This window comes from Orycteropus afer, unplaced genomic scaffold (genome assembly GCF_000298275.1).
Source record: "Orycteropus afer afer isolate SDZICR_OR568_19922 unplaced genomic scaffold, OryAfe1.0 scaffold00074, whole genome shotgun sequence".
NCBI classification, from domain to species: domain Eukaryota; kingdom Metazoa; phylum Chordata; class Mammalia; order Tubulidentata; family Orycteropodidae; genus Orycteropus; species Orycteropus afer.
The window spans coordinates 11,036,182-11,062,415 of NW_006921661.1; the positions used below are offsets into that span (position 1 = coordinate 11,036,182).

The following is a 26,234-nucleotide window of genomic DNA, read 5'->3' on the forward strand; positions in this document are numbered from 1 at the left end:
AGGGTCGACGAAAGAGGGGGAGGCCTTCAACGAGATGGATTGATACAGTGGCTGCGATGATGGGCTCGAGTATAGCAGGGATTGTGGGGCTGGTGCGGGAACGGGCAGTGTTTTGTTCTGCTGTGCATGGGGTCGCTATGAGTCGGAAACGACTCGACGGCACTTAACAACAACAACAACAACATAACACATTTTAATACCTTATCTTGAATTGGGGCTGTAATGTGTATTCTGTATTTTCCTTTAAAAACAAAATAAAAAACCCTCTCAGTTTTACACAGAAAGGTAAGGTTGAAAATTTCCTTCTGAATGGACTTTAAAAAAAATGTATGGGTAGATAAGGTAGATCACCATGTTGACTAATAAAGATTACAACTTATGTTGTCAAAGTTAAAGACTTTGTTCAAAATTTTCTTTGGCCTTTACATACGTCTCATAATGTAAACTGAGCTAGACTCAAGTGAAGGGGAAGCTCTAAAGTTTGATGTATCATTTTTGGACAAATCATTTTTTCCTACTATTTCTTTGTCAGTTGTTCTTTCTTACTACTAGAATTGTAAGAAAAATATCACTGCTTAACATTTTTCTAGTACTTTTATTTATACTGTCATTTAATTAATTAATTATAGTAAAGATTAAAGGAGTTATTATAAAAGTGCTTTGGAAAATAGGAAGTTTACCTTGTTTAATTTTGACTCTGAAAAGAATGATGATTTCTTTCCTGTTAGCGACCTGGGGCATTTGCTATTTACCTGGAGCCTTGGCATTTAGACATTTTTGAGTTCCTTGATTTAAAGAAGAACACGGGAAAGGAAGAGCAGCGTGCCAGGGACCTATTCTTCGCCCTTTGGATTCCAGATCTCTTCATGAAACGAGTGGAGACTAATCAGGTGAGAGTTAGCCACCTGCATATGAGCTTTCTTCCCTTCAGTCATCTTAAATCGTGCTTAGGAGGACCCCACCTACGTATGAGACCATGGAAAGCAGTCTGAGCAAGTGCAGAGATGCCATTTGGAAAATTTTCCCATAAATGTTTCATTCTCTAAACTAGATGCTATATGACCTAAATGTTTCAGATTTTCTTTGAAATTTAAATTTAAATTGAAATCATTTACAGACAGGCAGAACTAGATGTTTGGGCTAAGCATAAAATTATTTCCATAACAAATCCCCAAGAGAGCCTGTAAAAGCACCCATCCCTTGCAGTGTTCTTTGGTTGGTTATTTGAAATGTCTTATGGATGTTACTGTTCCCCACTTTGTAGGACTGGTCTTTGATGTGTCCAAATGAATGCCCTGGTCTGGATGAGGTTTGGGGAGAGGAATTTGAGAAGCTATACGAAAGGTATGAGAAAAATGTAAAAGTCTAAATATGTTTTAACTCTGTTTCTCTTAATTGGGTGATTTAAATTTTAAAAGTATAGTTGTCACTAGTCAGTCTCTTGAAAATTTCAGAAACATTTAGGAGACAATGTGATAAATAATCTAATTTTGGTCAGATTTGTTCCCTGATTCTTCACCAAAATTTTGGTTCCATTCTTTTTCCTTAAAACTTTGAGACATGTAAATAGGTGCTTGGATTTTTAAATTGATCCTTGTAAACATGATTGTTTTGCTCTATCTTATAATACATTTGGTAAAGTAAGCTATGCTTTATATTACACATAGAACTATGTAAGACTAGGAGACACATTTCAACAGTTCGGTGGATTTTAGCACAATATTATGAGATTGGCTACTTTACATTCTTTTTATTATGAAGGCATTATTGATTTCGTGAGATTGGGGTACATTTAAAGGATTCTAAAGCTGCCTGATTTTCCTAAATGGCTTTAGCTAGCGTGAAATGATACCATAGTTTTTTTTTTTCACCCTTAACAAAACTTGCCTGCTAACCAGATGGCTGGCGATTCAAACCCACCAGCCACTCCTCGGAAGGAAGGTTGGGCAATCCTACTTCCGTAGTGATACTGCCTCGGAAACCCAAGGAGGGGTTGCTATGAGTCGGGTTTGACTCAACGGCACATAACAACAACAACGACAACAAAACTTATCAAAAACTTAAGAATTTTAATAATTGTGTATTTTAGTGTGTTTTCTTCAAGTTGTCTGCAGTAAAAATTTTCTTAGTGTATAAATATTAAAACAATTAGCTTTGCCTTTCAGTTATGAGAAACAGGGTCGTGTCCGCAAAGTTGTAAAAGCTCAGCAGCTTTGGTATGCCATCATTGAGTCTCAGACAGAGACAGGTACCCCATACATGCTCTACAAAGATTCCTGTAATCGGAAGAGCAACCAGCAGAACCTGGGAACGATCAAATGCAGCAACCTGTGCACGGAAGTAGTAGAATATACCAGCAAAGATGAGGTAGGTAGAAAAACTTCTGCCTTAGAGTACTGAGAGAACCTTAGACAGTTATTGCTTGCACATCACTTATCACTTATCTGATGTTACTTGAGGTGGGTGAAAGGAGTTTTCATAGTTCGTTGTAATCAAAAGAGCACTGAAATAGCCAGTGGGAAGTTACTAAGGAAGTGTGAGGCATGATTTTTGCCTTTCAGAGTCTTTTAGCCTATAAACTGGGTATAAAGAAAGACTGTCAGGTTTTTCTTACACGTATATCTTTGTAATAATCTTTATTTGAGGAAAATAGCAATATACAGTTACAATGGTTTAGGATAAACACAAAGTGTGTTAGGAAGATTTTTCAGATTAAAGTATATAAACATATATGTAGAGAGTCAGTGAATGATAAGACAAAATTCTAATCTCAAATCTTTCAGGAGATTTCACACAAGAGGCAAGACTGGAAATGGGACACGGATTTCGTTAAAAAGAAAAAGTATAGGAAAAAGCTTTCCATTCCATTTGGGAAAAACGGCCTGTATGGCAGATGAGAATAGGGATAGGTTTTGTGTTGAGTGCCAAGTAAGTTTATTTTGGAGCAGATACATTAAGGCTTGGTGTATGGGGAGATGGCTATGACTAGGGAAGGGAGATAATAAATGGAAGCTGATAGTTCCATGTCTCAGAGGAAGGTACCCTTATAGGTTTCTGAAAGGAAAATAGCATTGAATTGCTAGGATGAGAAGGGTGGTTCTTGCTTCTGTTTAGAGTGTCTTGGATGTGAGAAGAGGTTGGAGATTGGGAAGTTAGCCTATGGAGATTGTTGTAGTACTTGGCTGGCAGGCTGCTTGGATATTGGATTAAAACTATAGAAATAAGGAAGGAGCAGATCCCAAATACTAGAATCAAAAAAAAGGTCATGATTAGGTCCTGTTGAGTTGATTTAGACCCACAGCAACCCCATGTGACAGAGTCGAACTGCCCCATGGGGTTTTCTAGGCTGTAATCTTTATGGGAACAGAATACGAGACCTTCCTTCTGCAGAGCTGCTGGGTGATTTGAACTGCCAACCTTTTGGTTAGCAGCTGAGTGTTAACTCTTGCACCACCAGGGCTCCTTGAAAAAAAGGAAAAATCAGGACATAAGTAGGACATGAGTTAAATGTAATGCTAAATTAATTCAACAAAATTTATTGAGCACCAGCTATGTCTCTACAACCAAAGTTAGAGCATGTTACTCCTGGACAAAACTTTTCCATTGCTTTCCAGCCATTCAGAGGTTGTTTTTGTGTTTGAGATAATTCACATACCATAAAATTCACTCTTTTAAAGTATATAATTCCATGTTTTTTAGTATCTCCACAAGGTTGTGTAACTATCCTAACGTAACTCTAGAACTGCCATTGGCAGTCACCCCTCATTTCCTTATTTCTGCAGCCATTAATCTACTTTCTGTCTATAAATTTGCCTATTCTGGACATTCCTTGTAAATGGAATCATATAATATATGGCCTTTTGTGTTTGGCTTCTTCCACTTAGCTTAATGTTTTCAGGGTTTTATCTCTGTTGTAGGATGTATCACTACTTTATTTCTTTTCATTCAGAGTCCTTTCATTGCCCTACAAGGTCCTACACAACTGGTATCTACACTTCACCTGCTATTACTTTCCATCTTGCTCACTCTGCTCTAGCCTTACTAGTTTCCTTGATGTCCTTCAAACATGTCAAGTGTGCTCCTGCCACAGGATTTTGCACTTGCTGTTTACTCTACCTTGACTGTTCAAATGCTTCTTCCCTGGGCAGCCACGTGGTTTTGCTTTCTTTGTTCATATGTGTTCTGGTTACCTAGTGCCACTCTGACAGGAATATACCACAAATGGGATGACCTTAACAAGCAGGAGTTTATTCTTACAATTTGGGGGCTCTAAGTCCAAGTTCAAAGTGCCAGACTCTAGGGGTTGGATCAAAGCCCCTCAACCTTGGGGTCCAGCTCTGCCTCCTGTTCCTGGCCCACTGGAGCTAGAGGCTTTTCTTCACTCAGACAGCTGCTGGCTGCTGAGGCTGAGAAGCCCCAAGGGTGACAAGTAAAAAGGCACAGTCCTGTTACCAAACCACACGGCAAGCCATTAACTTAAGTCCATTGTAAGTCCCAAGGTCGAAAGAGCATGGCAGGTTGCTGAGCAACCACATGGCTACATGCAGAGTCCAAGCATGCCATAAGCCGGAGACCATTCCCAAAGCTTCTATATACAGGAAGCAGACCACATCCCAAAGGCAGCTACTCAGCTGCTTGTGGTAGATTCCACCGTGGAGCTGATTGCCAGTCTCATCATGGGGAATAACTACCACCAGCTGCCCAGCCACTCAACCAGGCCCAGCCAAGTTAACACAAAAACATAACTACCACAATATGTTACATTCTTAGTGAGGCCTTCCTGCCAACTCTATTTAAAAATGGCACCTCCTCTGTCCTTATCCCCAGCATTCTCTGTCTTCCTTACCTGTACTGTTTTTCTCCTTAGCATTTATTGGACTTATGTGATCCTACAAAACCAAACCACCTGCTGTTGAGTCAATTCTAACTCATAATGACCCTATTGGACAGAGTAGGATTGCCCCTTGGGTTTCCAAGGCTGAAAATGTGTATGGAAGTAGACTGCCACATCTTTCTCCCACAGAACAGCTTGGTGGGTTCAAACTGCCGACCTTTTGATAAGCAGCCAAGTTCTTTAACCACTGGATCACCAAGGCTCCTTTTTTGTGATCCAAGTCTTTGGTGATGTATAGAATGGAGGAGATGTGAAGAGCCTCAGGGAATCCAGTTAATAGATTATTTCAGTAGTTCAGGTAAGAGGAGTTGAGAGTTAGGTTAGTTGTAATCAAAATGGAAGAAGGTATATCAATTCAGCATTATTAAACATTTAATACACGATAGGTGTGCTAGGTGCTAACATTAGTAGGATAAATAGGATTTCTGCCTAAAGAAGCTCACCACCTAGTGTAGTGGTTGGTTAATACAGTGGTTGGGAGAATTACCTGGAGAGCTTTTTCAAAATTCAAATTTGGATCTTTTGTTGCTAAGGGCTTATCAGATTCTTAACAAAGGGGAGGTAGGTATGTGTATTTTGAAAGAATGTTCTGTGATGATGGAAAGGCTCTATATCTGGTGGCTGTTGATCACTTGTAATACGACTAGTGTGACTGAGAAACTGAATTTTAAATTTAATTTAAATTAAATGTGGCCAATGGCTACCATACTAGACAGCGTACATCTAGTGAATAAGGCCAAAAAAAAAAAAAAAGTAGTCTAGAACTCTGTGATATATGTCTGGTAGTAGAGCTGTGTACCTTGTGAACACAGGGTTCCCTATCTCTCTTATGTATTTTACTGCTGTTTGTTGCTACTGACATATTTGAATAGATATTAAGAGGTGGAATCAGTGGGATTTAGAAATGGACTCATAAATAATCTCAGACATACCAAAGTTTATTTGGGGTACTTATAGAAAAGTAGCACAGCATCCAGCATTGGTCAGCTAGTCAGGTTTTAAGTCTGCTGAGGGGATTAACATTTAGATTTTAATGTCAGGGAGTATTAGAGACCTGCAGGGTGGTGCCATTGAAACAAAACAAATAGGGAAGATAAAAATCGTTGATTCTTGACTCTTTTTTTTTTTTTTTTTTGCATTTCAGGTTGCAGTTTGTAACTTGGCTTCCCTGGCCCTGAATATGTATGTCACGTCAGAACACACATATGACTTTAAGAAATTGGCTGAAGTCACCAAAGTTATTGTCCGTAACTTGAATAAAATCATTGATATAAATTACTACCCTATCCCAGAGGTATGAATAGAATTCTTGCTTATTGGTAATTATTTTTTGGTAAGGTAGAGAGGAGTTTATCAGGATCTGAAATTTATCATTTAAATGGTTATTACTGGAATGTAAGAAAACAGATAAAGAGAGCTCTGGTGTGCCATGGATGAGGCATTCGGCTGCTAACCAAAAGGTTGGCAGTTTGAACCCATCAGCTGCTCTGCAGGAGAAAGATGAGGCAGTCTGCTTCCATAAAGATTTACAGCTTTGGAAACCCTTTGGGGCAGTCGTACTCTTTCTTATAGGGTTGCTATGAGTTGGAGTTGACTCTGGCAGTGGGTTTTTGGCTTTGTGTCATGTGGTACAGAATGGTGCTTTATATGTTCAGTAATGTTTTCTCTTTTTCTTCTCTAAATCTTCTGACACAAAGGCATCCTTATCAAATAAACGCCATCGACCAATTGGAATTGGGGTTCAAGGTCTAGCAGATGCTTTTATCCTGATGAGGTATCCTTTTGAGAGTCCAGAGGCCCAATTATTGAATAAGCAGATTTTTGAAACCATTTATTATGGAGCCCTGGAAGCCAGTTGTGAACTAGCTAAGGACCATGGCCCGTATGAAACCTATGAGGGCTCTCCTGTCAGCAAAGGGGTAAGTATATGGATGAAATTTCTTTTTGCCAGTAAGTATCTGTAGTGGGTTGACTGGTGGCTTCTCTAAAATATGTCCATGTTCTAATCCCTGGCACCTGTGAGTGTTACCTTATTTGGGAAAAATTCTTTGCGGATGTAGCTAAAGATTGAAGAGATCATCCTGGGTTATCTGGGTAGTCCTTAAATGCAGTTAAAATTGTCCTTATAAAAGACATAGAGAAGAGGAGGAGGCAGTGTGACCACAGAGGCAGAGATTGGAGTGATACAGCTTCAAGCCCAGGAATACCAGCAGTTACCAGTGGCTAGGAGAAGCAAGGAATAGAATCTCCTTCAGAGCCTCTGTGGGGGCATGCAGTTCTCCTAACACCTTTACTTTGGACTCCTGGCCTCCAGAACTATGAGATAGTAAATTTCTGTTGTTTTTAAACTACTAAGTTTGTGATAGAAAGCCAATGCAGTACTTTCGCCCTCTGGAGTAGGAGTATTTTAATCTCTTATTTAGAACTAGTCCTTGCTAATGTGACTTAAGAGCAATGCTGCTTGTAGTAGTTTTCTATTGCTAAACTTAGTAGCTTAAAACAACATACATTTAGTATCTCACAGTTTCCATGGTTCAGGAGTCCAGGCACGGTTTAGCTGGGTCCTTTTCTCAGTGTGTCACAAGGCTACAATCAGGGTATTGGCAGGACTTAGAGTTATCTTCCAAGCTCACCAATTTATTTCTTTGCAGCTGAAGAATTCATAGCATCCTGCTTCTTAGAGATCAGAAGGAGAGAGTCTCTCCTTTTAGTAAGGGCCTAGTGCCTCTTATAAGGGCTTTCATCTGATCAAGTCAGGTGTATCCAGAATAATCTTCCTTTTGATTAACTTAAAATCAACTTGGGCTCCTAATTACTTCTGCAGACGTTTTCCTTTGCCACAGTCCTGGGCACTGTCATATTCACAGATAACTATCCACACTCAAGAGAATATTATACATGGCATATACTCCAGAGGTTGATTATCTAGGGGTCTCTTGGAATTGTGTCTTTATTATTGGTAATACAATTTTCTTCCACATAAGATACTCTTTCTACTTCTGACATGTCTGCTTTTATTTAGAAAGTCTAATGTGGGATTGTTTGGAAATAGATTGTTTGAAAGTAAGTAAAAGATCAATGGGAAGATCAAGACAATGAAGAAAGATGAGGTTAGAGTAATGCTTTTACTATAAAAGAGAATAGATCTTATTAACAATACTTTTCATGAGTGTTAGGATTTCTTGGTGATATTGATCCTCTAACAAGGCTCACTAGGGACATGGGGAAGAGGTGAGACCTTACTCAGTTTTCTTAGCCCGTTTCTGATCAATATGACTACATAGAAGTCTGTTCAGGAAACTATATTCCTTCCACAGTTCTACAGCATTTACTTGGATGTCAGTTGTTGTTGTTGTTTGCCGTTGAGTTGGCCCCGACTCATAGCGTCCCCTCCTTGGGTTTCCGAGGCAGTATCACTACGGAAGTAGGATTGCCCAACCTTCGTTCCGAGGAGTGGCTGGTGGGTTTGAACCACCAGCCTTCTGGTGAACAGCCAAGTGCCTTAGGCACTATGCTACCAGTTACTCATTGGTTTTTTTGTCGTAGATTTAAATTACCATAGAGTGACTTAATATACATTTGGCTTGTTTATATTCTTCAGATCCTTCAGTATGATATGTGGAATGTTACTCCTACAGACCTGTGGGACTGGAAACATCTCAAGGAGAAGATTGCTAAGTAAGTAGAGAGATGTGAAGTAGTTTTATAGTCAGGAAGGTTGGAGTTCTCATCCTGGCTCTTTAGAAGTTAGGTATGCCATTTTAACTTCTAAAATTTATTTTTCCTCTTTTATTAAATGGGGCTAAAATGACCTATTCTCACAGGGTTGATTTTATAAGAATACTTTGTAAAATAATATATGCATAGTAACTTGCAAATTCCTTGGCACAATGACATTTCAATATATGGTAGGTGTGTTACTATTAGTTGATCTCATTTTGGGGACTTTCTTAATTTGTCCTTAGGTAATTCTTTTCTCATTAACACATTCATATTTCTAAGTATGTTTGTTTTGAAACATTTTTTACTCTTATTTTTTGCTTAACCACACTGGGCACATAAATGGCCTTGTTTGAATTTATAGTCATAGGAATAAGTTAGGGATTTTGGAAGGTAATGTGTTAAACTGCATGAAAGAAAAATTTTCAGATTTAGTCTTTGTAGGCTTTTCAGGCTAATCAAAATGAGATTTGAGGCAGGCAGAATGTTTTACTGAGTGAGTACTTCTCTACCATGACATTCTATGCAAAATAGTTAATGTTTTTTGGAAAGAAAGCAGCTTAAAAATGCTCTTTAAAAAATATCTATTTGTCTTAAAATTGTTTTATTACTCAAATAATACATATAGGAAATTTAGAAAAACATGTATCAGGAGGAAAATAAAAGGTATCCCGTACCACCTCCCAGAAAAACCTGTTTACATCTTGGTGTCTGATATCCTTCAGACTTTTCTGTGGGTGTGCATATTTGTATTTGAATGCAAACTCAAAATATTAGAAAAATGACGTTTTTTTTTCCTTAAAACATCATAGTTTCAACTATTTTTCTTATAATATGACTTTTAAATTATAAATTAATATACAAATATTTATTTATTGTTAATAAAGTTCAAATACAGAAATGCAATAGAAAGTAAATACTTCTTCATACCTGTTCTGCCAACCACTTGCCCCACAACATAAAGAGCTAACAAAAAAATCAACATACTTATTTTCTCAGAGATTGTTGATGGTATGTATTTTTCTAGACCTTTTTCAGTATATTTGCAGATACGTACACGTATATACATGCAGTTTTGTTACATAAATATGATCAAACTTGACCTATTAACCTGAGATTCTTAGTTATATATATTAATATATGTGATATATTTTAGAAATCTTTCTCTTAGAACATGTAGATCTACCTAATGTTTTTAAGGATTACAGACAATTCCATAGTTTGGCTATGTATGACTTTTCAAAATATGTTTCTATTTTGAATTCTTGAATTTTCAAAACATTCTTACTTTGTTTCACATGAAATATTTATGCAGTGGACAGATGATGTTGCTGTTTTACACGTGAGGAAGTAAAGAAATGATGATTTGCTTGACACCTCACTACTAGAAAGTGACTGTGTGTTTGCAAACTCGATTGTACAGACTCCATCAGAATATGAGGCTGTATGCCAGGCACTGTATGAGTCTAAAATGTGCTTTGTCTTTGAGAAATTTAGGACTAAGTAAGATAAGATATGTAGCACAAGTAGTTATAGTATACATAAAGATACAGGTTAAAATATGCATGAAGATACACTTGTATCTTGTAAGCTTGTACACTTGTATTGGAATTTGGCTGTCTGGTCAGCAAAGAAGTTAGAAAGGGTATCTCTTAGAATGAGCTTTGCAGGGTGAGCTGAGGCAGTTTGAAGATTATTCAATAAGTCAGATAGTATATTCTTTCTTAAGTTCTCTCCTTGGCACTGAATAAGTTAAAAGAAGTTAAACTTCTAAGAACTTATAATTGAAGAGGTAATAGAAGTCAGAAATAAATCTTGAGCCTTTTTGTTGTTGTTGTTGCCATATTCACAGGATAATGGAGAATTGGGATAATATGTGTCTGATTCTGACCACTTTCACATCATTATGTTTCCTAAAGGGGTCCAGTACAATGATCACATTAGCAAATAGAAAAGAGTGAAGGTTGAATGAGTGTACCCTGATACAGATGGGGAACTCCTCAAAAGATATTTGAGTGCTTCCCTGGGCAAAATAGTGAATTGAGGGCTATGATATCTGAGTACTACAGTGCTATTACCATAGGTCATGATATGGTAAGGATTTCTAGCAGTAAAAATTGTGCTCATTCTGTTCAGGAATTCAGTATTTAACAAAGGGATAAGCTATACCACCCAATTCTGTAGGATTTTAAATTCAAAAGTCATCCTGCTATGTCTAGACAAAAGGGAATATACTCATAACCATATATAAGTTTATGGAGCTCTGGTGGCACAGTACCTAAGGCATTTGACTGCCAACCAGAAGGTTGGCAGTTCAAACCCACCAGCCACTTCACGGAAGGAAGATGGGGTAATCTACTTCCATAAAGATTTACTAACTCGGAAACCCAGTGGGGCCACTATGAGTCTGAATCAACTCAATGACAGTGAGTTTGGGTTTTTGGTTTATATAGAAAGTTTGGCAGACAATCCTTCTACGTAAGTATTTGTATGTGCTATAAGAATCTCTCTCTATATTATAGAGCTAATGGGGCAAAATTATTTAGCCACAGCCAGACATGCTGAGGGAGTGAGTCACTGGGCCCATGAGCTTGGTACCATTTTCAAAGGTGGCATCAAGCTCAATTACCATAACATACTACACAAAAACATTGTTCTACATCCTACTTTGCTGAGTGGCAACTGGGGTCTTAAAAACTTGCAAGCAGCCATCTAAGATGCAACAATTGGGCTCTCCTTGTCCGGAGCAAAGAAAACCAAAGATGCATGGGAACAATTAGTCTGTGGGAATGATGGACCATGCAAACCTCAGCCTACATGACCCTGAGACCAGAAGAACTAGATGGTGCCTGGTTACTACTGTCAACCAGTTGGAAAGGGATCATTGTAGGAGATCTTGGATAGAGTGAGAGAAAAACGTGGAGCAAAACTAAATCATAAGAAACACCAGGCTTCCTGGTCTGATGGAACCCTTGAGACTATGGCGCCTAGTCACCCTTCGGGCCTGGAATTGAAGTCACTCCTATGGCTTCCAGCCAAACAATAGACAGGCATGTAACATTTATACCAGGTAGGTCTACCTCTTAGAATAATCAACCATGGGAGATCGGAAGAGCAGTTTTTGCACAAGTAGATAGCTCAGAGAGCAGGAATGCATAGGAAAGAAGGACACAGGGAAAAGGTAATCATAGGGAGGAAGTTGGGGGAGAGCTGTTACATTGTGGAGATTGTAATCAATGTCATGAAACAAAATGTGTATGACCTGTTGTATGGAAAATGAATTCGCTCTGTAAACTTTTACATCACAATTAAATAAAGCCAATGTGCAAGTCAAATAACATGTATAGCAGCTGCATTTACTCCAGTGACAAAGTAGCGCCTTCTTGGCACATTGTAGCTTTATGACCAGCACTGAATAATCTTTTCTTTAGGTATGGTGTAAGAAACAGTTTACTTATGGCCCCGATGCCTACTGCTTCAACTGCTCAGATACTGGGGAATAATGAGTCCATTGAACCTTATACCAGCAACATCTACACTCGCAGAGTCTTGTCAGGAGAATTTCAGGTGAGATCACAACCAGACCTACAAAGAGATCTTTCAAAAACCTGGTGTTTAGAGTAATTGCTCAGCCAGATTTAGTATGCCCCTTTTTCTTAGTTTATAGGCAAAGCTTTGATAAAAGTGGGTCATTTCATCTCTAATATTTTGCTATATTATTTCAGCATATAATTCTCGTTGTGTGCCGTCGAGTCGGACCTGACTCATAGCGACCCCTCCTTGGGTTTCCAAGGCAGTATTACTACGGAAGTAGATTGCCCATCTTCCTTCCGAGGAGTGGCTGGTGGGTTTGAACCGCCAGCCTTCTGATTAGCAGCCAAGTGTCTTAGGCACTATGCTATTTAATAAATATCTGTTGAAAGGGTGAATGATTGGAGGTTGAGAATGGAAGAAGCTTGATACTAGAGTTCACATGATGTTTAACCATTTTATAATCATTGATAATGTGCTACAACCTCAGATGCTTGAGTAAGTGATATTCAAGAAGTATATAGAAGCATCATTTAAGACAGTGGCACTCTCAACTTTGGTTACCAATCAGAATTTCTAGTAGGTGGAACTAGTGTGTTTTTCTAAAAGGTTCTCAGGTGGTTTCTAAGGCTGTAAATCTTTATGGAAGTAGATTGCCTCATCTTCCCCTCACAGAGCAGCTGGTGGGTTTGAACTGCTGTCCTTTTGGTTAGCAACCAAATGCCTTATCCACTATTCATTAGAGCTTGATTCTAGGATTGAGAACCACTAATTTAAAAGCATTTCTTTTATAAATTTCCAGATTATCCTGAAATAAATTGTTACAAGGTTGGGAGAGCATACATTTAGTTTATCTTCCTTGTATTTATTGTATCCTTACTTAAAAAGACAAACAATAACAACAAAAATCAGTATAGATTTATATAGCTTGTTATAAATATGCTGTCGAGTCGGACCCTACTCATAGCGACCCCTCCTTGGGTTTCTGAGTCGGTATCACTATGGAAGTAGATTGCCAAACCTTCGTACCGGGGAGTGGCTGGTGGGTGTGAACCGCTAGCTTTCTGGTTTGCAGTCAAGTGCCTTAGGCACTATGCCACCAGATGCCATATATTATTTTCCTTGAGTAACAAATGTCAAGATCTTAAAGGAATATAGTTGTGTGGTAGGATGGGACTCTCAGTTTTATAAAGTAATATTTCTAATGTTAAAAAAATTCTTCAGTGATTTCGTTTACTTTAAGCTTTAGGCCCTGACATTGTTACTAATTCCTTCTCATCATTTCTGCTTTTCCATTCAGATTGTGAATCCTCACTTACTGAAAGATCTTACTGAGCGGGGCTTGTGGAATGAAGAGATGAAAAACCAGATTATTGCATGCAATGGCTCTATCCAGGTACAGAATGAAAATGAAACATGATCTTCAGAGCTGAGTTGGACATTGTGGTGCATCCTCACTTCTCTCAGGCAGGGCAGAAATAGAATAGCTAGCTGTTCAATATGTTGAACAGCTAACTATTCTCTGCTTACCTGTTGTGCTAGGACAGTATACATCCTCACATAGCCTTTACCTCCCTGTTTGTGCACTAGTATAAAACATTAGTGCCCAACTTTTCTGTATATTAGAATCATTTGGGGGAGCTTTTAAAATTCTGGAGCTTAGGTTGTACCTCCCAGCAATTAAATAAGAATGTATAGATCTGGGAGCCAGGCATCAATATTTTTAAAAGATTCCTTAGGTGACTCCAAAGTGCATCAAACTTTGGGGACCATGATATAAAGTCTGAAATAGTCAAACTTAATTAAAAAGCATGATGGAAATAGAGAACTAATAGTCCAAAAGACAGACTCACAAATAGTGTTTAACAGTAAATTATTTGCAGCTGAGAATCAAGAAGCACTTATTTATAGAGGCCTTTGGCTAAACACTGGTATGCTTGGCAACACAGATATAAAGATTTTTGTAACATTTTTGTCTGATGACAGAAACTGTAGCATGTATGACAGAAACTGTATGTTTTAATGCAAACTTACCCTAGACCGAAACCTGAGTTCTTTTGGCTCCAAATGGAGTTTGTAGAGTCCTAGCTTAATTAAAGGGTTTTGTCTCATTTCTTCACTTAACCATGTCCCTGTGAGTTATAGCTCTGGTTTTTGCAAAATTCACGGGTCATTTATTTGCTGCTTAGTTCTTAGTCCTTCCTTTCCTGAGTGCCTCTGAACAATTTATGTTTAGGCCATAAAGCAATTAAATATAGATACTTAAGTTGCCACCACCAGAATGATACTTGGTTTGCTAGATAGGGCTTTCTAAACCAGAGGAGAGCAGTCTTGGCAAGTCTTATAAGCATTATGTCGTATGATGTAATTATGTCATATGATACTGAATGGTAGGGTCAGATCTGCCAGGAAGTAGAACCAAGGCTGGCACCTTGGGTTGTCATTCTGTCAGTCATACTGCTTTCTTCAAGAAGAGTAGAATAAACATTTTGGTTTCCCTTTTTCAGAGCATACCTGAAATTCCTGATGACCTGAAGCAACTTTATAAGACGGTATGGGAAATCTCTCAAAAAACCGTACTCAAGATGGCAGCTGAGAGAGGAGCTTTCATCGATCAAAGCCAGTCTCTGAACATCCACATTGCTGAGCCTAACTACGGCAAACTCACCAGTATGCATTTCTATGGCTGGAAGCAGGTTGGTGGAAGAAATCTAGCTACCTATTAAATATTATCACCTATAAGTCCTTCTTTTACTTTAAATCTAGTATGTTAAAACCAATCTATAGCTTTTGTACAAAACTAACTCTTGCTTAGGACTTGTTTCTATTCAAATTAAATCATTTCCTAGGTTTGAAACTTTGGCGTTACCTGTGATCTTCCCTTTCCTTTTTCTTCACTCATCAAGTTGTATTGGTTTTTCCTTTTTACTGTCTCTTGAAACTCTTCTTACTCCACTGCCATTTTCCCCCCCACTGCCATTATTCTTAACTTCTTAACTGGTCTTTCTTATCCTTGAAGTAGTCATAGTTTATTGCTATACAGAGACACAGTCTAGCCCTCCAAATAGTTATAACCTAAGACAGAGATACTGTCTTTGGCAAACTTAGCAGTCATATGCATAAAAACAAAAAACAGGCTAGAGAACAAAAATATTTGACATTTCTAAATAGATAAAGTGCTCTGGTGGCGTAGTGCCTAAGGCATTTGACAGCTAACCAGAAGATTGGCGGTTCAAACCCACCAGCTACTCCATAGAAGGAAGACTGGGCAATCTGCTTCCGTAAAGATTTACTGCCTTGGAAACCCAAAGGAGGTTGCTGTGAGTTGGAATTATCTCGATGGCAGTGGGTTTTAAATAGATAAGCCTATGTAGGGGTAAAGAACAGGATAATAGCTGTGATTTCTACACTCTAAGCATTTTTGAAAGGGCTTCTTAATGGAGATGAAATTTCAGGTTTAGAAGAGAGTTGAACTGGCTTCTGGGAATGTATTTTAAACATTGGTCTTGAATGTCTAGTCGTCTTAGAAATGGTTTCTTCTAATAGTTATTTTTACATCTCTTGTAGGGTTTGAAGACTGGGATGTATTATTTAAGGACAAGACCAGCGGCTAATCCAATCCAGTTCACTCTAAATAAGGAGAAGCTGAAAGATAAGGAAAAGGCATCAAAAGAGGAGGAAGAAAAGGAGAGAAACACAGCAGCCATGGTGTGCTCGCTGGAGAATAGAGATGAGTGTCTCATGTGTGGATCCTGAGAAGAAAGGCCCAGAAGAGACCAGCACTTCTTTGACAGCCACACTGCTTCTTGATTGTAGATGGGTGGAGTGGGTTTGCTTGAGGTGGTAAGGCTTGGCTGGACCTTATTGTAGAAAAAAGGATCATTTGATTTAAAGTACTCTTTCTATATGGTATGAAGGTAATAATTTTTTAAAATTAATGTATTAGTAAAAGCAGTAGAAGAGCAGAAGAAGTCATCTTGCAAATAGGGAGTGATTAAGTAGGGTTTCATCACCCTTCTGGCACTCCGTTTCTGATGACCTCAGTTTTGGTAAGGTGACTTAGTTTTGCTGCTTTGACTGGTGGGTCGGGTCCCTAAAAGCAAAACTGAGTCCTTATTCATATCAGTAACTCGTCAGAGTCATCCAAGAATGGCTCTTTATTCTTGTTTTCTTCTGACTTACTCCAGGACATTTATCTGGACAAGGCCCTATAGATCATCTGAAATAAAGATGAACATTTCTAAGTGACTGTGTCAGATGAATTTTGTCATTTATTTTCATACAAATGTCAAATCTGAAAAATTAGTTTTTTCTCTTGAGAGTTCAGGAATAATATTTTAAAACATATTACTTAGAATCTATATGGAATTCTAATTTTAATATATGCCTTTTTTCTCTTTTTAACCATGCATGCATACAAACAAACATATGCTTATCCCTTATTATTACACTAAGTGGTGCTCTTTTTGAGTGTGGCTACTTTTCCATTTTTGATACGGAGACGTAGCACTAGCACCTTTAGTTAGTAAAATGTCCTCCCGAATTTTCATGGGCCTTTTAAAGAAAATTACAGTGTTAAGGCTTTAAGTCCCTTTTCTTTATTGCTCCAGTGGTTTTCATTGGATTTTTCTGATGGCTTGTGCTTAATTCAGTGTTCTATATCTCAGAATGTACCCTGCATTATTAAGTGCTACTTTTGCATGTAAGGAAATAGATTGAAAAAGATGAAGTGACTTAAAGTCTTTAGGGCTTTGAACTGATTCATTTAGGTTCGGCTTATAAGAATCACCTGGAGAATCCATAAGAATCACCTGGGGATCTTGCTGAAATGTAGAATTAGGATTCAGTATCTCTGGATGGGAAGACAAATTCTCAGAAGGGGTCAAACAGGAATGAAACGGTTCCAAGCCATGGAAATCCTTATTTATTTTCTAATGTATAAAATGAGTATTTCTGTCTTATATTTTGGTCAATGTCTTCTTGTTTCTGGATGTTTTTGGTTTTGATTAACATGTATTTCTCTATGAAGAACTGACTTTGGGTTACCAATTTTATTTATATCCTCAGCAAATTAGCCAAATTTATTTCCAATTAATTTTCACATGCACGTTAAAGACTATTCATCTGTTAATTCTGGACTCTTAGCCACTTATTTTGTTATTTTCCTCAATGATGCTCTAATATGAAATAATTTCTGTAACTATTTCAGAGATTGTTGAAATTAACCTGTAATATACAGCTTTCTCATCACTGTAATTGTTCTTCACTTTACATTCTATATAAAGTGAAAATTATCTTTATGCCCTTCCTAATTAAAATTCTCAGGATCTGCAGGTATGAAGTAGAACTAGAGAGGAATGACTGTCATGGAATTAAGTTGGGTGGCTTTTCAGTCATTACTTTTGTTTTTTATTTGTTTATTTGAGAAATACTGGTTGAGTGTGCTGACCTTGTGCCAAATATTATGCATAATTGTTGATGTATACACACAGGTTTATCCCCAAAATGGTATAGATCAGATTTTGTTCTTTGACTAAAGGTACAGGGAAAGACTGCCCAGCTGGAGAATCTGAAACACATTGAACAGCTGCTGAAAGTACATCTCTATTACTTGATTTCAGACACCAATAATACTACTTACATTTTTACAGCAACTTAGTGTTAAACATTTTTAAACCATTTAATTCTTAGCACCCTCTGACACAAATTTCTTCCTACTCTTGAGCTGGCTTTCTTCTTAAGGGCTTGGTCTCAAGACCCACTGGAACATAAAGTGTCCACATTGCTTTGAAAACCTAGATTTTTTTTTTTGTAAGGGCTATTGCCTCATAGCTTTTTTCTTCTTGCTTGTCCTATTAAGACCTTTTTTTCCTTTTTAAAATGATGATTTTATTGAGATAAAATTCATATACAATTCACCTACTTAAACTGTACAATTCAGTTGTTTTTGATATATTCACAGAGTTTTGTAACTATCACCAGAATTTTAAAACATTTTTAACATCCCCCCAAAATCCCATGCCCATTACCAATTACTCTCCTTCCTTCCACCATCTCCAGCCCCCTAAGCAATCACTATTTTACTTCTCTCTGGGTTTGCCTAATCTGGACATTTCTTAAATGGAATCATACAATATGTAGTCTTTTATGACTTGTTTTGATTTACGTTTCCCTAATGACTAATGATACTGAGCATCTTATGTGCTTATGAGCATTTGTGTATCTTTTTTGGAAAGATATATATTCAAGTCTTATGCTCATTTTTAAATTGATTTTTTTTTTTGTCCTTTTGTTGTTGAATTGCAGGATTTCTTTTTATGTTGTGGATATTAAGTCTAGAGTTGCCAATATTTTCTCCCCATCTGTAGGTTATCTTTTAATTTCCTGATAATGTCTTTTGATGCACAAAAGTTTTAAATTTTGATGAGGTTCAATTTATTTTTTCTTTTGTTTCTCATGCTTTCAATGTCAATCTGAGAATCCATTGCCAAATCCAAAGCCATGAAGATTTACCCCTATTTTCTTATGGTTTTAGCTTTTATATTTAGGCTGTTGATTCATTTTAAGTTAAGTTTTGTGTATGGTGGATGTGAGGTAGCGGTCCAATTTTATTCTATAGCATGCTCAAATACAGTTGTCTTACCATCATTTACGGAGCTCTGGTATTGCAGTGCCTAAAGCATTTAACTGTTAACCAGAAGGTTGGTGGTTCAGAGTCACCAGCTGCTCTGTGGAAGGAAGATGGGGCAGTGTACTTCTGTATAAAGATTTACTGCCTCAGAAACCCAGTGAGGGTCACTGTGAGTCAGAATTGCCTCAATGACAATGAGTTTGCTTTTGGAATTTAGCACCCTTTCTTGAGGAGACTATTTCTCCATTGAATGGACTTTATACCCTTGTTGAAAGTCAGTTGGCCATAGACGTTTGGATATATTTCTGGACTCTTAATTCTATTCTGTTGTTTTGTTTGTCCATCTTTATACCAGAACACACTATTTTAATTACTATAGCTTTATAGTAAATTTTGACACTGGGAAGTGTGAGTTCTTGAACTTTGTTCTTTTTCCATATTGCTTTGGCTGTTTGAGAACACCTGTAATTTCAAATGAATTTTGGGATCAACTTTTCTATATCTGCAAAAAAGTGTGTTGGATTTTGATAGGAATTGTCTTGAATCTGTAGATTGCTTTGGATAGTATTGACATCTTTACAATAATATATTGTTGTTGGGTGATGTCAAGTCATTTTCAACTCATAGTGACTCTGTCTACAACAGGAGGAAACATTGATGGTTGGCCTTGGTGGTTGGTGCATAAATTTGAATAATAGTAGTATTAACTGGTCGTCTTTGTTGGCATATGGATAATATCCTACCACTGACAGCATTGCACTTCAGGATAGATCAAAGAAACATTCTTTGTGATGATGAATGCCACACCATTCCTGTTCAATTTGTCATTCCTGGCATAGTAGATCATATCGTTGTCTGACTCAGTGGCCAAAACCAGTCCATTTCAATTCACTGATGCCTAGGATATCAATTTTCATGTGTTCCATTTCATTTTTGATAACTTCTAATTTTCCTATATTCATACTTTGCACATTCCATGTTCTGATTGATGATAGATGTTTGCAGTTGTTTCTTCTCATTATAAGTCATGACACATCTGCAAATGGAGGTCCTGAAAGCTTTACTCCATTCACGTTATTAAGGTTTGTTCTTCTCTGAGGAGGCAGCTCTTCCCCAGTTGCATTTTGACTGTGTTCTGACCTCAGGGACTCATCTTCTGGCACTATATCGGACAGGGTTTCAGGGATATTCATAAATTTTTCCAGTAATAGACAATGTTTCACTGCTATTCATGAGACTGACTGGCTAATTTTTTGAGAAGTGGATGGGCCCTTCCTCCTTGTGAGTCTGCCTTAGTCTGGAAGCTCTGCTGGAACCCGTCCACCATGGGTGACACTGCTGGTATTTGGTATACTGGTGGCATAATCTCCATCCTCACAGCAACACGTAAACCACGACAGCCAAAGATGAGGAAGTTGAAGATTTTTACCAACTTCTGCAGTCTGAAATTGACCAAACATGCAATCAAGATGTGTTGATGATCACTGATGATTGGAATGCAAAAGTTGGAAACAAAGAAGAATCACTGGTAGTTGGAAAATATGGCCTTGGTGATAGAAATAATGCTGGAGATTGCATGATAGAATTTTGCAAGACCAACGACATATTCATTGCAAATACCTTTTTTCAACAATACAAATGGCAGCTATACATGTGGACTTCACCAAATGAAGAACATAGGAATCAGACTGACTACCTCTGTAGAAAGAGGTGATGGAGAAACTCAATATCTTCAGCCAAAAGAAGGCCAGGAGCTGGCTGTGGAACAGACCATCAACTGTTCATATGCAAGTTCAAGTTGAAACTGAAGGCAATGAAAAGATGTCCATGAGAGACCTTGATTATATCGCTCTTGGATTTAGAGACCATCTACAGAATAGATTTGATGCATTGAACACCAGTGACCAAAAACCAGAGGAACTGTGGGATGACATCAAGAACATCCATGAAGTAAGCAAAAAGTCAAAAAGACAGGAAAGGAAGAACAGACCAAAATGGATGTCAGAAGAGACTCTCAAACTTGCCCTTGAATGGAGAGTAGCTAAAGCAAATGGAAGAAATGACTAAATAAAAACTGAACAGATTTTAAAGAGCAGCTCAAGAATACAGTCAGTTATTATAATGAAATGTGCAAAGATCTGGAGTTAGAAAGCCAAAAGGGAAGAACATGTTTGACATTTCTGAAGCTGAACTGAAGAAAAAATTCAAGCCTCGAGTTGTAATATTCAAAGATTCTATGGACAAAATATTGAATGATGCAGGAAACATCAGAGGAAGATGGAACACACTGATTCACTGTATCAAAAAGAATTGGTTGATGTTCATCCATTTCAGGAGGTGGCATATAATCAAGAACCAGTGGTACTGCAGAAAGAAGTCAAAGCTGCATTGAAGGAATTGGCAAAGAACAAGGCTCTGGGAATTGACAGAATACCCATTGTGATGTTTCAACAAATGGATGCCATGCTGGAGGCATTCACTTAGTGTCTATGCCAAGAAATTTGGAAGACAGCTACCTGGCCAACTGAGTGGAAAAGATCCATATTTGTACCCATTCCAAAGAAAGGTGATCCCACAGAATGTGAAAATTATCTAACAATATCATTAATAACACACACAAGTAAAATCTTGCTGAAGATGATTAAAAAATGGAGAACTTCCAGAAATGCAATCTGGATTCAGAAGAGGATGTGGATGAGGGATATCTGATGTCCGATATGCTGATGTCTGATGGATCTTGGATCAAAGCAAACAATACCAGAAAGATGTTTTACTTGTGTTAATAATTATTGACTATGCAAAAGCATATGATTGTGTAGATCATAACAAATTATGGATAACATTGAGAAGAATGGGAATTTCAGAACACTTAACTGTACTCAAGAGGAACCTGTATATAGACCAGAAGGCTGTTGTTTGAACAGAACAGAGGGATACTGCATGGTATAAAATCAGGAGGGGAGTGTGTCAGGGTGTATCTTTTCACCATACTTATGCAGTCTGTATGCTGAGCAAATAATCCAGGAAGCTGGATTATATGAAGAAGAATGTGGCATCAGGATTGGAGGAAGACTCACTAACAACCTGCAATACACAGACGAAACACCTTTGCTTGCTGAAAGTGAGGATGACTTGCACTTACTGTTGACGATTAAAGACTTCAGTCTGCAGTGTCAATTACATCTCAACATAAAACGAAAATCCTTAAAACTGGACCAGTAAGCAGCATCATAATAAATGGAGAAAAGATTGAAGATGTCCAAGATTTCATATTTGGTTCCGCAATCAACACCAATGGAAGTAGCAGTCAAGACATCACATGATGTATTGCACTGGGCAAATCTGCAAAAGACCTCTTCAAAGTGCTGAAGAGCAAAGATGTCTCATTGAACACTAAGGTACACTTAACCCAAGGTATGGTATTTGAAATCGTCCCATATGCATGTGAGAGCTGGACAATGAATAAAGAAGACCGAAGAAGAGCTGATTGTGAGTTGCGGTATTGGCGAAGAATACTGAAGGTGCCATGGACTGCCAAAAGAACTAACATCTGTCCTGGAAGATGTGCAGCCAGAATGCTCCTTGGAAGTGAGAATGGCCAGACTTCGTCTCACCTACTTTGGTCATGTTGTCAGAAGGGACCATTCCTTGGAGAAAGATATCATGGTTGGTAAAGTGGAGAGTCAACCAAAAAGAGGAAAGCCCTAAACAAGATGGATTGACACAGTGGCTGCAATGATAGGCTCAAGTATAGCAAGGATTATGAGGCTGGCATAGGACTGGGCAGCGTTTCATTCTCGGAGCCAAATCGACGGCACCTAACAACAACATACCAAAAACAGCTTGTCGATGTTCAGCCATTTGAGGAGGTTGCATATGATTAAGAACTGATAGTACTGAAGGAAGAAGTTCAAGCTGCACTGTAGGCATTCGTGAAAATAAGTCTCCAGGAATTGACAATACCAATAGAGATGTTTCAACAAAGGGATGCAATGCTGGAAGGGTCCAGTCCTGTATGCCAAGAAATTTGGAAGACAGCTACCTGGTTGACTGACTGGAAGAGAACCATACAAATGCCTATTCTAAAAGGTGATCCATTGAAATGCACAAATTTTGGAACAATAACATTAATATATGGAAATAAAAGTTTGCTGAAGATAATTAAAAAATTCTTGAGCAGTACATCCACCAAGAAATTTAAGCTGTATTCAAGAGAGGATGTCAAATGAGAGATACCATTGCTGATGTCAGATGGGCCTGTGCTGAAAGTAGAGAATACCAGAAAGATGTTTATCTGTGTTTTATTGACTGTGTAAAGATATTTGACTGTGTGGGTCATAAATTATGGATAACATTGTGAAGAATGGGAATTCCAGAACACTTAATTGTAATCATGGGAACCTGTATATAGACCAAGAGGCAGTCATTTGAACAGAACAAGGGAAGTACTGTGTGGTTTAAAATCAGAAAAGCTGTGCATCAAGGTTATATCATTTCATTATAGTTAGTCAATCTTATTTACAACATTAAGGCTTTCAATCCATGAACACAGGGTATCATTTCATTTTTTTAGGTCTTTAATTTTTTTCTGTAATGTTTGGTAGTCATCCCCCTCCCCCAATACTTTTGATATTCCTATTGCACACACTAACTGCATAAGGACATAAATTATGATTTTGTAAATTCTTTGTTTATTAATTTTTAATTTTTTATTGTGATTTGGGTGAAAGTTTACAGAGCAAATTCATTTCCTATACAGCAGTTCATACACATTTTGTTTCATGACATTGACTACAATTCTCCACAGTGTAACAGCTTTTTTTTTCCACTTACTCCCTGTAGTTACCTCTTCCCTGTGTCCTTCCCTCCCATGCACTCTCACTCCCCAAGTCATCTCCCTATGCAAACACTGCCCTTCTGTTCTCCCGCAATGGATCACTCCAAAGAGTGTGTCTACAGGTATGAATTTGTTGCTGTCATTTTGTTATGTGTTTTTTCATGGTGTTGCTTCTTTTTTTCTTCTATATAATTGTCTCTGCTGAGCTCATTCTGTTTATGAATAATGTTGTCATGTCCTTCAATGCTATTTTAGTATTTGCTAAATATTTGTGCAAGTCCTCTATTTTGATGTGAAGATTTATTATTTTTCTTTGAGGTTTTTCTGTGATTTATAATTCCCTTCCCAAGTTTAGAACAGTATGTTCTATCTTAAAATCATCTTGGCTTCTCCATTTGGAAGTTCTGTGCCTATACTGTATCTACACTATTTCCTCTTTTTGCTTTATAGTTGTACTCAGTTACCAATTGATGTCTCTGGTTTCCTGTTTACAGTCTTACAAGTTTATTTGACTTTGGATGCTTCTATGTCTGTGTTGGTTTCTAGGTTATGTTGTCATGTGTGTTAGTCATCAATTTTTGTCTGCTGTTGTTTGTTCTCTGTCCTGGGGATTCCTTTTAGCATGTGAGGTTGGCCAAGTTTTAACAAATTCTCTTAATTTTGGTTTATCTGGAAATGTCCTAAATTTGCCATCATATTTGAGGGACAGTTTTGCTGGGTATCTAAGTTTTGGTTGGCAATTGGTTTCTTTCAGGGTTTTATATATATCACCCTGTTGCCTTCTTGCCTGCATGGTTTCTGGTGGGAAAACAGAGCTTAATCTTTTTGGTTGCTCTATATAGGTAACTTTTTGTTTTTCCTGTGCTGCTTTCAGGATCCTTTCTTTGTCTGTGGGTTTGGTAAGTTTGATTATGTTATCTCTTGGTGGTTTTCTTTGGTAGTCTATCCTGTTTGGGCTTTATTGCACTTCCTGAATGTATATGCTCTCATATTTCATCAATTTCAACCATTTCAGCCAAGCTCCATCTGACATCAGCAATGATATCCCTTATTCCAGTCCTTTTCTGAATCCAGCTTGAATTTCTGGAAGTTCCCTGTCTCGAAATACTACTTTAACTGTTTTTGAATTATTTTTTCAGTAAAGTTTAACTTATGTGTGATATTCATGATATTGTCTGATAATTTCCATATTCTGTGGGATCACCTTTATTTGGAATGGGCATAAATATAGATCTCTTCTAGTCAGTTGGCTAGGTGACTGATGCAAATTTCTTGGCATAAATAAGTATCTCCAGCACTGCATCCATTTGTTGAAACATCTAAATGGATATTCCATCAATTTCTGGAGGTTTATTTAGTGCATCTTTGATTTCTTCCTTCAGTACCATCGGTTCTTGGTCATATGCCACCTCCTGAAAGGATAAACATCAACTAATTCTTTTTGGTACAGTGATTCTGTGTATTCCTTCTGGCATCATTCAATATTTTGCCTGTGCTGTTGTTGTTGTTATGTGCCCTCAAGTTGGAGCCAACTCATAGCGACCCCTCCTTGGGTTTCTGAGGCAGTATCACTATAGAAGTAGATTACCCAACCTTCCTTCTGAGGAGTGGCTGGTGGGTTTGAACCACCAGCCTTCTGGTTAGCAGTCAACTGCCTTAGGCACTATGCTACCAGAGCTTCTATTTTGTTGAAACATCATAAGATCCATAGAATCTTTCAATATTGCAACTTGAGGTTTAATTTTTTTTCCCCAGTTCTTTCAACTTGAGAAATGCCAAGTGTATTCTTCCCTTTTGGTTTTCTAACTCCTGGTCTTTGCACATTATGAGTTTGTCTTCTCATGCTGCTCTTTGAAATTTTCTGTTCAGCTCTTTTATCTTGTCATCTCTTCCATTTGCTTAACCTACTCCATTCAAGAGCAAGTTTCAGAGTCTCTTTTGAAATCCATTTTAGTCTTTTCTTCCTTTACTGTCTTTTTAATGACCTTTTGCTTTCTTCATGGATAATGTTCTTGATGTCATCCCACAATTCATCTGGTTTTCAGTCATTGGTGTTCAATGAGTCTCTAAATTCAGGTGGGATATAATCAAGGTCATATTTTGGCTCTCATGGACTTGTTTTAATGTCTTCAGCTTCAACTTGAACTTGCATATGCACAATTGATGATCTCTTCCAGTCACCTGACCTTGTTTTGGCTGAAGATATTGAGCTACTCCATCACCTCTTTCCACAGATATAGTTGATCTGATTCCTGTGTATTCCATCTAGTGAAGGCCATGTGTGTAACTGCCATTTATATTGTTGAAAATGGTATTTGCAATGAATCAGTTGTTGGTCTATCTCTAAAACTCTATCATTCTATCTCCAGTATCATTTCTATCACCAAGGCTATATTTTCCAACTACTGGTGATTCTTCTTTGATTCTAACTTTTCCATTCCAATCACCAGTAATAATACATTTTGATTACATGGTTGGTCAATTTCAGACTGCAGAAGGTAGTAAAATCTTCAATTTCCTCGTGTTTGGCTTTGGTGGTTGGTGCATAAATTTGAATAATAGTAGTATTAACTGGTCTTCCTTGTAAACTTATGGATGTTATCCTATCACTGACAGCATTG

General features: G+C 37.7%; 1 protein-coding gene across 1 annotated transcript in view; it reads left to right on the plus strand.

Annotated features, from left to right (window-relative positions):
• RRM1 (ribonucleotide reductase catalytic subunit M1) overlaps positions 1–15,901 on the plus strand; it is a 43,848-nt gene extending 27,947 nt beyond the window's left edge. Inside the window, exons 9-18 of the mRNA XM_007941002.2 lie at positions 729–890; positions 1,265–1,344; positions 2,166–2,367; positions 6,039–6,188; positions 6,592–6,813; positions 8,496–8,572; positions 12,046–12,181; positions 13,446–13,541; positions 14,653–14,841; positions 15,713–15,901. Of these exons, the coding sequence (XP_007939193.1) occupies positions 729–890; positions 1,265–1,344; positions 2,166–2,367; positions 6,039–6,188; positions 6,592–6,813; positions 8,496–8,572; positions 12,046–12,181; positions 13,446–13,541; positions 14,653–14,841; positions 15,713–15,901 (1,503 nt within the window). The remainder of the gene's footprint in view (positions 1–728; positions 891–1,264; positions 1,345–2,165; positions 2,368–6,038; positions 6,189–6,591; positions 6,814–8,495; positions 8,573–12,045; positions 12,182–13,445; positions 13,542–14,652; positions 14,842–15,712) is intronic.
• Positions 15,902–26,234: the final 10,333 nt, after the last annotated feature.